At 34.9% G+C, this 12,064-nt stretch overlaps 1 protein-coding gene and 1 long non-coding RNA gene across 2 annotated transcripts; one reads left to right on the top strand and one right to left on the bottom strand.

Moving 5' to 3' along the window:
- Positions 1-1,909: 1,909 nt before the first annotated feature.
- LOC110442244 lies at positions 1,910-4,095 on the bottom strand. The gene is made up of 2 exons (XM_021485746.1): positions 3,864-4,095; positions 1,910-2,682 (listed from the first exon to the last, which is right to left on the bottom strand). The coding sequence occupies exons 1-2, from the start codon at positions 3,902-3,904 to the stop codon at positions 2,265-2,267; spliced, it is 459 nt and encodes a 152-aa protein (XP_021341421.1). The 5' UTR covers positions 3,905-4,095; the 3' UTR covers positions 1,910-2,264.
- A 26-nt stretch (positions 4,096-4,121) lies between these two features.
- Positions 4,122-5,812, top strand: LOC110442245. The gene is made up of 2 exons (XR_002461996.1): positions 4,122-4,228; positions 4,784-5,812. It is a non-coding gene; the product is annotated as an uncharacterized LOC110442245 (long non-coding RNA).
- The last annotated feature ends 6,252 nt before the right edge of the window (positions 5,813-12,064 follow it).

The raw sequence follows: 12,064 nt of genomic DNA, 5'->3' as shown, positions 1-12,064 counted from the left end.
ATACAGTCACGATTGTCACAGAATCTGGTTGTAAATAACCAGTTTGGCAATGAAACAATGGAATCAAGACACACTTTCTCAATAAAAAAGCAAATCTTTACAGATTTATCTACGGAAATAAATTAAACCCACTGGTATACGGAGGCCCTGAAAAATTCATCTGCTCCAGGAATGGCATTTACACAGTGCAATCACCCTTTGTTCCATAAAACAGAGGCGTCATTGTGTTGGCCCTGGTGATGATAGCCCTATCAAGCAATTCCCACTCCTTTATTGTCACATAATTTTCCTGAAGATGCCACATTCTGCTACATCTTGTTCTGACTGAGCTCACATCCATCCAAGCAAAATTGAAATGCTTACAATTTTGTTCTAAACTCACTCGCTCTACAATCAATAAGTCAGAAACAACTAATTTTGTTTTGGGTTTCAATAAGAAACCTTGTATAATGAGTTGCGATCGCAACGATTAGCGCAAATAAAGTAAGGACATCAGTGACACTAACGGAGTAATAATGTCAAAAATATTCGTAAATTGTTCTACGATTGAAAGTCTCGCTACCATACAGAACCATAACACAAACTTATCACTCTTTCTGACTGCTGGGTGGCAATAAATTTCCGTCAAATGAAGTTAAAGCACGAGCCCTCGTCTTATTCTCCATTCTAAATCGTGCATGGCAACAGACAGGCCCGCAGGTCTAAATCTTCATCTTAACGGCATGGTCTTCTCCAATCTTGTTACACCATCACAATCTGAATCATAAATGTTTTTATGATGTTTTTTATAAAAACCAAATTTCATTCTATAAAAATTTATAATGAGACCGTCAAACTTTTCTCAAGCTTTCAAATGACCTTGATTTGGTAATGATTTTCCATGCCACATTTATTTCGGATTGTTGAGGTTTCCCCTGCGAGAGGGTATTCATGAAATCATGAATGGTCATGAACAATTCATGAACATTCATGAATACAGACAGTTTGAAATTCATGAATACTTATTCATGAATATTCATCAACCTGCTTTCATGCATTCTTCATGAACTTTTATGAATAATTAATAAATTCATAAAAATGCATGAATCTGCATGAAGTTTGTGATTATGAATTATTCATGGACTTTTATGCACAGCAAAAATTCATTAAAATTCATCAGAATTCATGAAAGGCATATCCTTGAGAAATCATGAACTTTGATGAATTTAAATGAATAATGCAAATTCATTAAAATTCATCAAAATTTCTTAAAGATTGACTGAGCAGAAATCATGAACTTTGATGAATATTTCAAATACACAAAATTCACTATTATTCATGAAATTATGAATGATGAGAAAACTCAGTATCCTCAGAAACCATTTTTTTTCTTGTGGTTATTTCAACTCCATGTCCATTTTGCATGAATGTATATAATAATGTAAATATATATAATATATAAATATAATTGCCAATTTTGCAGGAAGTATACATAAATTATATTATGGAGTTCCATCTGTATTGATTTTATTGACTTTGGGAAGCACTGTAATTACTGGGAGCAGCGGTGGCTCAGTCAGTTGTTAAGGTCACAGACTACAAATCACATGCTTCTCACCTCCTTATGTATATATATATATATATACATATTGAAAATAACACTGGAATTTCAGTGAGATTCCACTGGAATGAAATATTTCAGTGGAATACCACTGGAATTCCAGAGAAGAAAACAAAAATCCTGTGGAATTCCAGTGAAGCAAAAAAATACAAGTAGAATTCCACTGGAAAAAAATCACTGGAATTATATTTCTACTGGAATATTAATTCCAATGGAACTATAACTCCTCTGACAATCCATGCAGAGGTGATGAGATCTGAAATACATTTTGCATGAAGTGGTATTAACTAGAAAAAATGGAACAATACATCAGTTTAACAATTTTTTAATAGATATATTACCCTTTACAAAGACAATTGTAGGCTAGCTATTAACGTACATGAGTTTATACAAAATATGACTATGTTAAGTCAGTTATGTTCAAGTGTTTAACACTTATGAATGTGAGATTTGGTGTTATTTGGACTAAGATGAACTTCTTTCCTAGTCTACTGCAATGAACTAATACAGTGTCTCCAGTCAACTAGTTCAAAAACATGAATGCAGAGTGATTTTTCAGCATGCTCCTTTAACACGGGCATGGTAATGGCATTTTTCAAATTCTGACTCAATATGTCCCAGACTTGCAAGGACATTCAGAGATATTGGCACAGCTGGTAAAAAGTCATCCTGGCAGTTCATTATTTTCATTATTGTTTTGTATATTGTCTTTGTCATTGTGTATTATTTTCTGCACCTGAAGATTTTGTGTAAACGCTGCTTTGCTCATTGATGGATGGGACACAAACCTATGAAACTGATAGCACAGCCATTCAAGTTTAGTCATAGTATCAGAATTAGGAATTTTGTTGACTGCTAATTCTGAGTTGAATACAGTGAAGTCATAAGAACTACACCAGTCACAATTCATTTCCTTTTGGTTCTCATCTTCGGAATCACTGTTGGCCTCTGAATCATCCTGTTCAGGATCTGTCATCTCCTGATCAGATTCTGAGTATATTGAACCCTGGTCTTCATGCCAATTGGCCATATCCTCTAGATCTTGGTTTAATTTATCATCAGAGCTTGTCTCTGAATCTGATCTGAAATATATAATTTGTATGATATACTGAACACGCCAATTACCAATTAATTATCATCTACCATATTTATCCTTCAATAAGCCCAGGGAGCAAGTGTAAAATATTGGGTGGTCTAATTGCAGACATATATATATTACACGCTACATGTATATATAGGGAAATGAATTAAAAAATAATGAAATTCATAATGATATTGGGGGGAGGGTGTTATTACCTGCAGGCATGGGCTTATTGCGGATGGAACTATTGTTTATTGAAGACCAAATTCAGAATTGTTTCCAGCTTGGTTTACAATGTTTAACATCCTTAGTAAATAGTCGGGTAGTTCAAGGATGTCAAGCCATTTCTAAATTTGAGACTAGTGTATTTTGAAGTTTGTTTAATGACATCAGTTAGTCACCGACAAAGCGGGACACCTGAACAGGAAAGATCATGAACCTTCACACTTTTATAAACTGAAAGCGAGATGAGATCTTTGAGATCAGGGAGTTCTATATGAGGTAATTGACAAGATAGCTAATTATCTCAGGGCCGCAATTAATATTTACTAAAGAAATTGTTGTCCAATGTTTACCAGTAAATACTGGCATGGCTGGTAAGTTGACAGTATATTTACTGGTAATTAACATTGGACATAAACATTTTCAGTCAACATTGCTCAGAATAATTCCAACTGCCAGTTGCAGTAAAAATAATAATCTAAACATTTTATTTAGATCATAGATCATGAACAGGATTTTTTTTTTATTTTTTCGTTATGTAAAGTACAAGTATTAGTTCACAATTGGTACAATATTATACAACATAATCCTCAAAAACGAAGAGATACTTGACTTCGATTATACCCAGGATTTTACCGTCGCCATGCGGTGAAAATAATCACAAGCATTTAAAATTCTGACAGTAAATTGAGATATTTATCATTTCAAGATAACAGTATTACTATCGATAGTAATTGACTTAATCGTCCATATTCCTTTATAAGATTTAACGTTAGGTCTGTCAATTTACTGTCAGAATTTCGAACGCCTGTGAAATATTCGGTGACTTAGTGGCACAAAACAGCGACACGCCTACACCTCTGGACTTTTTACAAAAACTTTTAATTGAAATAACTACGGAAACAACATGGCATTGCTCCTTAAGTTAATTTAATCAACGTATGATGGCCTTAGTCTTACCTAGTGTGCGAAAATCCAGGGGAAACTGGAGTTGTTGACATGCTGTCGGGCGAATGTTCAAACTCCAATTCCTATCCATTGTTTGCATCGCCGTCATTGAGATGAAGCCCGTATCTTTTTATATGTGTTTTAATCTTCCTTTCATCGATTGGTGTGCCTGTTTATCGACAGACAAAGTTACATGGTCTTTTTTCGCACCGAAGTCATTCCATGCCATATTTTTATAAATTGACTTCCGGTAGGATCGGAGCGAATAGAGGAATTATTCTGATTGGACGAAATTAATCCCGCGCCAAATACGCTTCAGAAGAAAGTGGAGATGGAGAAATTTTCGAAAGACGGCAGGAAGGTTATCGAAGCCGAAGGTAAGAATCTGATTGGGATTTTATGAAATACTTGTATGAAATGTTAAAACTATGTGTAATTATGTGAAACCAGTCTGTGATCATGATGTTACAACGGTTTACATTGGCAACAACTCATCTGATTCGTCATATTACGGACTTATATAATCTAATCTAATTCCGTGGTCATATTTACCGTGCGGGTTTAGCAATGATATCGATACTGAAAATTATACGTTAGAAAACAGAATTGAATATATTACTGAGTGCTAATGGTTACTGCGTCCAAATTACCAAACGTGTGTGCGTGTGCACCCAATCCCACCCTGCCGAATTTGAAGTTTACAGTATGAATGCACCTCTTGAGATAGTTCTTAACTTGTATGAAATTTGCAGATAGATAATATATAATTTCAATAAAAATTACTGTCCCACTTGTGTGATATCAAAGCCCCCCCCCCCCCCAAAAAATAAGGTTGATGTACAGGGGCTTTGAAAATACAGGTAGGCCTATATACTAATTTCTACAGTATTTTATAAGATAAATGAAAAATTATTAACTTTTTTCTTATTCAGAAAATGGGATTACTCCTAAAATTTACTGACGCGGACATCAGAGATGCATTCGATTGCTTGATGGATCGTTTTGAAGTGTGCCAGATACAGAGTCGTCATGCTTTGCTGACATCGACACAAACAGGCAGTATTATTAGCAGCCAGAACCTGAAGATGTAAGCTTTAGTGCAAGATCTTCAAATGATAATTAAAGCATATGTGTACAAGCTCAGAAGATAACACCAGCCTGCAGGATGACAGTGATGTGTAAAATGTCCCAAGATATACAGCGAAAGATTTGCTATTGAAAAAGGATAAAAGAGGAATACCTAAAGCACCACAACAGTTTTTCAGCAATCTCATGCAAGATGCGGCAGACACGTACTGGCAATATTTAAAAAAAAGATCTCCCCTTGCACCAAATATTCTTGGAAAATAACAACGGTTTTTTAAAAATGTATTATCAGTGACACCTCAATTAAGCAGACATACAAAGAGGTATGGCAAATACTAGGAATAATTTTGCAAAACAAAAGAGAATATCTTTTAGATAAAAGTTTAGGCAAAAGAAGTTCTACCAAGAAAAATGACAACAGTAATAATTGGAACGTACAGTGTGGAGCTTGCAATTGGAAATAAAGTGTTTGTTACTGACAAAACAAAAACTTAATGGTGAAGGAATTATTATTTCCGATCCTAATTCCAAATTTGTTTAAAAAGCTTTGAACAAACTCAGTGATTTAGACGAAATAGAAGACGAACATTTCGAACTTCAAACACCATCAATTGTTACATGGAGAATGGATAGACTCGCAATAAGTAGACCGGGTAAAAAGTGTGCAAGTTCTACAACGAGGAAACCAGCATGTATTTGCATATACAATACAGATAAATTTCAAGAGTTTTGGGAAACCTGTATTCTACAACTCTAACCTAATAATGTCAGCTGTATCATATTCTTGAAACCACACAGACCATATGTGAACCATGCATCCATATTTCATATTTAACAATGCTAAATATGTAGCAGTAAAAACTTTTGCAAATATATATGTTATTCAACTGTCATTTTTTCATGTTTAAAAGATATTTGTGACGTTACTTGCATTATTTCTAACTTTAAACACAGCATGAATGATTATATATACCGTCATAACTGTAAATTCAGAATCTATTGAATGTCCATTATTATTGTTATCTTCATATAAGTGATTCCAATTTGAATTTCAGTGACCACTGGCTAGGTATTTCAGTGGAAATACCACTGGAATCCACTGGGCAATTTGGCCACAAATTCCAGGTCAAATTGCTGGTGGAATCCAGTGGTATTTCCTCTGGTATCCAAGTGGAATTCCATTGTTTATTTTCATATGGTATTAGACTTTCATGAACTTTCATGAAAGTTCATGAAATGTGGTAATTTGTACATGTTCATGAATGTTCATGAATATTTCAAGCATTTTCAATTCATGAACTTAAAATGGGACGTTTTCTTCATGAACATTCATGAACATTCATGAATTGTTGCCATTTTTCATGAATGTTCATGAATTCATATATTCATGAATATTCATGATTTTATATTCATGAAAGTTCATGATTTTACATTCATGAATATTCATGAATATTCATGAATTTATATTCATGAATTTTCATGAAATATTTTGCTCAAGATTATTCATGAAGTTTTAAGTTCATGAATTTCATGAAAATATTCATGAACAAATCAAGAACATTCATGAATATTATTCATGAATATTTCATGAACTGTTCATGAAGTTTCATGAATTATTCATAATCATTTCGCAGGGGTTGTGACGCAATCTACATTTCCGTTAGCGTAAAAATTGATATAAGGTATTGGGATTAAATTAAAGTTGGCTTTATTAAGTTGCTATTTGTCAGTTTTTTTCACCCCATTAAAAATCAGAAAACCTTGTTGTGCACACTAAATAGTGGTACATTTGTTATAAACAGAATATTGACAGATGGATAGATCTTGGACTGCCAGTTATGTCGGTATACTGATTTAATGTGTCCAAACCATACAAAATTGCTTCCCTGACGTCATTTGTTATAATATCTGGTCATAGGATTCTAAGAAAAATCAGGATATTTTGTCTTTCTTTGAATAAACTATGTGAATATTGATTTGGCAATAATTCCTTATTCACGAAATTTTCATTTTTGAATCAATCAAGGAAAAGTGGTCTTTTCTTCATTCAAAGAATTTTAAAAATGAGATGATACTGGTGTGTTGATATGGTATGTATAACTAATGCATATGTAGAGGTTTTGTCTACTTATTGAGTGTAACACATGGAATTAATGTACTTAATGACTATACCTTGGTACAAATCGAATCATTAATTTGTGATTTTGAAGAAATTCTAGAGAAAAGAAGAACCCATATGTGGATTCATTGAATAAATTAACCGATAAAAAAATATATTTAGAAAAACAATGTCTATTAATTTTAGTTTCTGCCATTTAACATTACTACCTTGCTAAAGACATAATTTAAGATTTCTTTTCCAAATGAGAGATTTTTATTTCTCTTTATTTCCAATCATTATCAGGCACACAGTTGTACTCTTATTTAGAAAATGCTTAATTAAGTTCTTAAAAAATGTGTAGAGAACTTCTGCAGAGTCACACCAAGAGGTAAACCAGCCTTTGGCACGCTATCTGGTATCACGGCTGATGGGATGTCATCCTTTTGCAGAAGATTTATGGATAAATAAATGAATGGCCGTCATAACTTAGGTCATTATCATTAATTTCATAAATACCTTTTCTCCAACGGATCAAGCTGGAAATAAAGATAGGGGCTCCATTAATAGGGCACAGTTTCCACCCATTTGACATGAAATGTGGAATAAATACGATTTTAGGTACAGTGGACACACATATTTCTGAGACATTTCATGCAAAAAATAGATTTTGAGACATTTTGACCAATTCAAGGATAATAAATGTCACCATCATATAATGATATCCTGTGGACATTTTTGGGCCTTTCAATTTGGCTCACTAATTTCCTGTAAATTAAATTATGTTCTTAAGTAAATGAGGGTCTCCCTGTAGATAAATAAGGCTATGGTGATGAGACAATTCTGCTTGATCACATTTTATTTACACTGAATGTGACATCGTCAAATCCAATATCTTGGAATAGATAAAAATTTACCATTTTAAGGAGAATTGATTTGTGTTCCAGCCCTGAAAGCCTCTATACTTGTACGGCTTAGATCCTCTTCAGCTTTGTTAGAGTCTCCAGGAAACCTTCCTCGTAACGAAAGATTGGCTATAAAAGTCTGTACAACAAGTAATAAAAACCAGCCAAATGAGTTGAATGAAGGGTGCGGTATTATAGTATTTTCCAAATTCCCAAGAAATTTGCTTCACAAAGACGCGACAAGTATACTCTATTCTGTCAATTTGGCCACCGGCATATGTCAGACAAAATTGGATTTCTGGTCTTGACCAGTCATTACGAGTGCCAGTAGAAAATGTAGGAATAGGCGAGTAACGATGTACAAACCATCATTAATGACAGAGAGGCTCCTTTGTACATTTCACACAATCAATGTCACTGTTGGAGCAAATTTTTCATATAAGCCGCACTGCTGCAAAATTTTACCGTCAATTCGTGCATGCAGCCATCATTTGTCGGAATTCAATGAGTGACAATTATTCCAACTGATCATTGTCAATAACAACTTGGAAACCTTTTAATCACTTTTTGTCATCAAATTGCCTTCATGACTATAAACCCACATTTTAATCTTATTTGTACATTCAGTAAATTGTTGTCTTAATGAGCAGGCCATTCTGAGGTATACAGGGGTAGTGTTATGGGAGCCGTGTTATGGTATTAAAATCTCTGGATGTGCCAGAACCTTGTATGTTGTACAGCACTTTCACTGGATGTTGTAACAACCCAGGTTATCACCGTGGCGACTAGTCCATGTCAACCCAATCTGAAATTTAATGCATTTTGAAAGCAGGTCTGATCTACAAAAGATCCTAATATGTTGTGTTTGGTACTAGGAAACTGTACTGGGTGCATATATTATCGCTTCCAAACCAAGAAAATCTGTAACCTTACTTGTTGTACCGTTTGTAAAGTCCAGTGGTACTCTATGTGTATATGTGTGGATAACTACCAAATGAGACAATTACCAGTGTAGCCATCAATCATTGCCGACGGGTGATAGTAGGTATAACCATGCTGTTTTGACCTTTCTAACACAGAGTGTGAATTGTGGACATTTAAGTGTTGTCCCCATAGGATCTGTTCACTGGTCACACAGATTTTTATCTCGACCATTCAAATGTTGTCCACCTCAATTACTGACCAGCGGCCTAAGGTGTGAGAGCAACATACAGGTCTCCCAATCTGGCAATGACTGATACAATTCAGACTGACCATCTCTGCAGTTAATCTCTCCCACCTACATATCATCACAGTGGGACACCTGTTCAAATGCATTTGGGTCCATCCATTTTTATCCCAATTCAAGATCGGTCATCGGTCAAAATGAACACTTTTGTGCTATGTGTCCATTTTCATGATGAGCCATGGTCACTGTGAGGTCATTAATGTCTTCTGCTCGAGCAGATGATAAAGACCCGAGAAGGTGGCCCCTTCACTTTGGAGGACCATGTATCTGTAGGGAACAGCTGGCCTGAAGGGATTGGCAGGGGGGATGTTATCCTACAATGGATCAAAGTACTGCTGCTTATAGTTTTACCTGGTCATACTCAAGATATCTTTTAGCCTAGTTTTACAGCCAAATTCAGGCTGCTCCCCTTACCATAAAAGTGCTTTATTTTCCCAAATTGAAGAAAAAATGAGGATTTTTTTCTAATTTGAATAAAAATTCTGCTACATTTTCCCAATTCGTGTAGGAACAGGGTGCTGTAAAATTGAGCTAAAATATCTCTTAGATCTTACTTTCTTATTAATCAGAACTTGATACTTCCTCATTAATAAAAATAATTTTCCATGAAATGTCCTTGAATTTTTAATGAAATTGATAAAATGCTTTTTAATTCAAAATGTTTCAATAAAATAAATTTGAATTCTTCTTTTTCCAGTAGAAGTAATTTCAAGTTATGCGTTGATGCTGAAATTCAGAAAACATTTGTTATGCTTGTGGAGATGACATTAAACAAAATGGTAATAAATGAAATTATTTCAGTTTGCTGTGAAATTTTTTAATAATATTTTTTTACACAATTTTTAATTTTAAGCAATAAATATTTGATATGAATCCTTCATTTTATCATTGGAATTGACAGGCAGCAAGGCTACTTCTGTGCTGAACAGCAGACAAAGGCAAGGTGTGACTAACATTAGCTAGCCAAGTCCAAATGAAATAGCAATCAATTTTCCTAAAATCACTTAAATTACTTGTGAAACAACAATTTTGGGGATGAAATTCGTCCAGCTAATTTTGTCATTATTCATCCATAAATCAAATCCCTTTCAATTCATCCAAGACTAAGATTTCATAAATTCTTTCAAGCGTCAATGGCTTTTTCCTCGTTATCGAAAATCAGGGTCAATTGAATGTTTTGATGTCAAACTCAACATGACAGTTTGGGAATTTTCATCAGATGAACGCCTTGAAAATGGAGATGGAATCTAATGTGAAAATGAGGAGAAAGTTGATCCGACTCCCTAAGGGCCACCTAGCTGGCTAGTATAAACGATTCCTAAGTTCATTATTTGCCCCTTTTCACAGTTTCTTCATTTTCCATCTGATTGGTTCACTAGTTAAGGAATAGAATGTTAACTGAATCAAGGAGAGGGAGCCGTGAGGGTTTGTATAAGTAACAATCCGTTCCATTATTCCCAGTGTTGATTAAAGAGACAGAATTGGATCAGCGTCATGTGCCTTTGTCCAGATTTATGGAGATTATTGGAGTTTGATCACCAAAGTAAAGAAAGGGGATCGTGATGGGAACCTAATTCTCAAACACATCCATTAATACTTCTAATGGCAAATTAGTAAATCATTCAATGATTAGGCAGAAAAAATATTTTATATAATGAAATCATGTGTGCACCATAATATAATCACTCAGTAGAAAGGAAGTGGGGGAGAAGAAAATGTCCAAAAAATTATCTGGAATGATATTAATTTTCTTGGACAGTTTCTGTTTTACAGCCCTAACATTCTCAATGATCCAGAAAAATCTCAGGGCTGGTATATGAAGTTATTGAAAAAAAATTCTTCTTATTTTTTGACATTTAGGGTAAATATTTCTGCAAATGGCTTAAAACGTGGGTGATCTTAACCAATGTAAGTGCTGGCCATTAGCGCTGTTGGGTGATTTCTATGGGTTTCTATAGAAATGGGTTTCGAAATGAAGACTGACGATGGAAATATTTGTGGATTTCCCCCTGGGGCTGGTGGGAGGAAAAACAACCTCTTCTCAGTCAAATATCAACTCCAATGAAACAGCAAATTGGATTTCTGGGCATTAGAGTATTGCTACGAAGCCGACTACACTGTACATACTAAGTTATACTCGGGATATGTCAGAACTGGTTTCTATCTAGGGAGAAGTTAACTTGTCCATGTCTTGTGCTCATGATGGATGTTGCATGATGGGAAGTGACCAGGGGAACGGAGTTGGTCATCAATTTAGGCTGTCAAATTTTCAAACACAATCAATGCCAGCAAGTACATCTTACAGCAGTAAGGTTTGTGACTTGCTGTCACTAAATCTGACCTGCTCCCGAATGCCTCGACCCCAGCACTAAATACCTTGATTAATTAAATCCCAGACTGTAGATCTTGATAAATGGGTGGAGATTTGTCTACAAAATCTTGCGCTGAACAATATACAGCATTATTGACACTTTGTACACTGTGATGGATTAGCCTGGTATCAACTTTTCTCTCTCTGTTTTATGTAATATTTAAAAGGTGATTTATTGTCTAGAGATAAGTTTTATTCTGTTTTGATGAGAAAGTTATGCTTTCACACGGTATGGTAATTTGTACCGATACTTTCAGGGCCATGTTCACATCGAGTGTCCGACTAGAGCTCTGCCGTCACAACTGTCAGTCCGGTGTTTGCAAAACACAACATGGAATCAATTTTCAGGGACAACTGATATGAGGGTTGAATCAATTTTGAGTAACAAATCACTGTGGAAATTGACAGCGGTAGGCTAAAAGTCGTAAGGAGGTTATTCTGTCAAATTCATCATCCCGCAGGGAGTTGTCTCCCACAGTAAAGTCTGTAAGTAAGGCTCTCTCTCTGTGGTATCCCACCGAGGGG

Source organism: Mizuhopecten yessoensis, unplaced genomic scaffold (genome assembly GCF_002113885.1).
Source record: "Mizuhopecten yessoensis strain PY_sf001 unplaced genomic scaffold, ASM211388v2 scaffold716235, whole genome shotgun sequence".
NCBI lineage: Eukaryota > Metazoa > Mollusca > Bivalvia > Pectinida > Pectinidae > Mizuhopecten > Mizuhopecten yessoensis.
Note: the sequence above shows the minus strand (reverse complement) of the source record. Positions and strands in the feature narration are given on the sequence as shown.

Bases quoted from the DNA above. Each gene is read 5' to 3' on its own strand.
- LOC110442244 (XM_021485746.1), bottom strand. From the start codon at position 3,904: ATGTCAACAACTCCAGTTTCCCCTGGATTTTCGCACACTAG. The intron at 2,683-3,863 runs GTAAGACTAAGG...TATATATTTCAG, and splicing joins CCTGGATTTTCGCACACTAG to ATCAGATTCAGAGACAAGCT.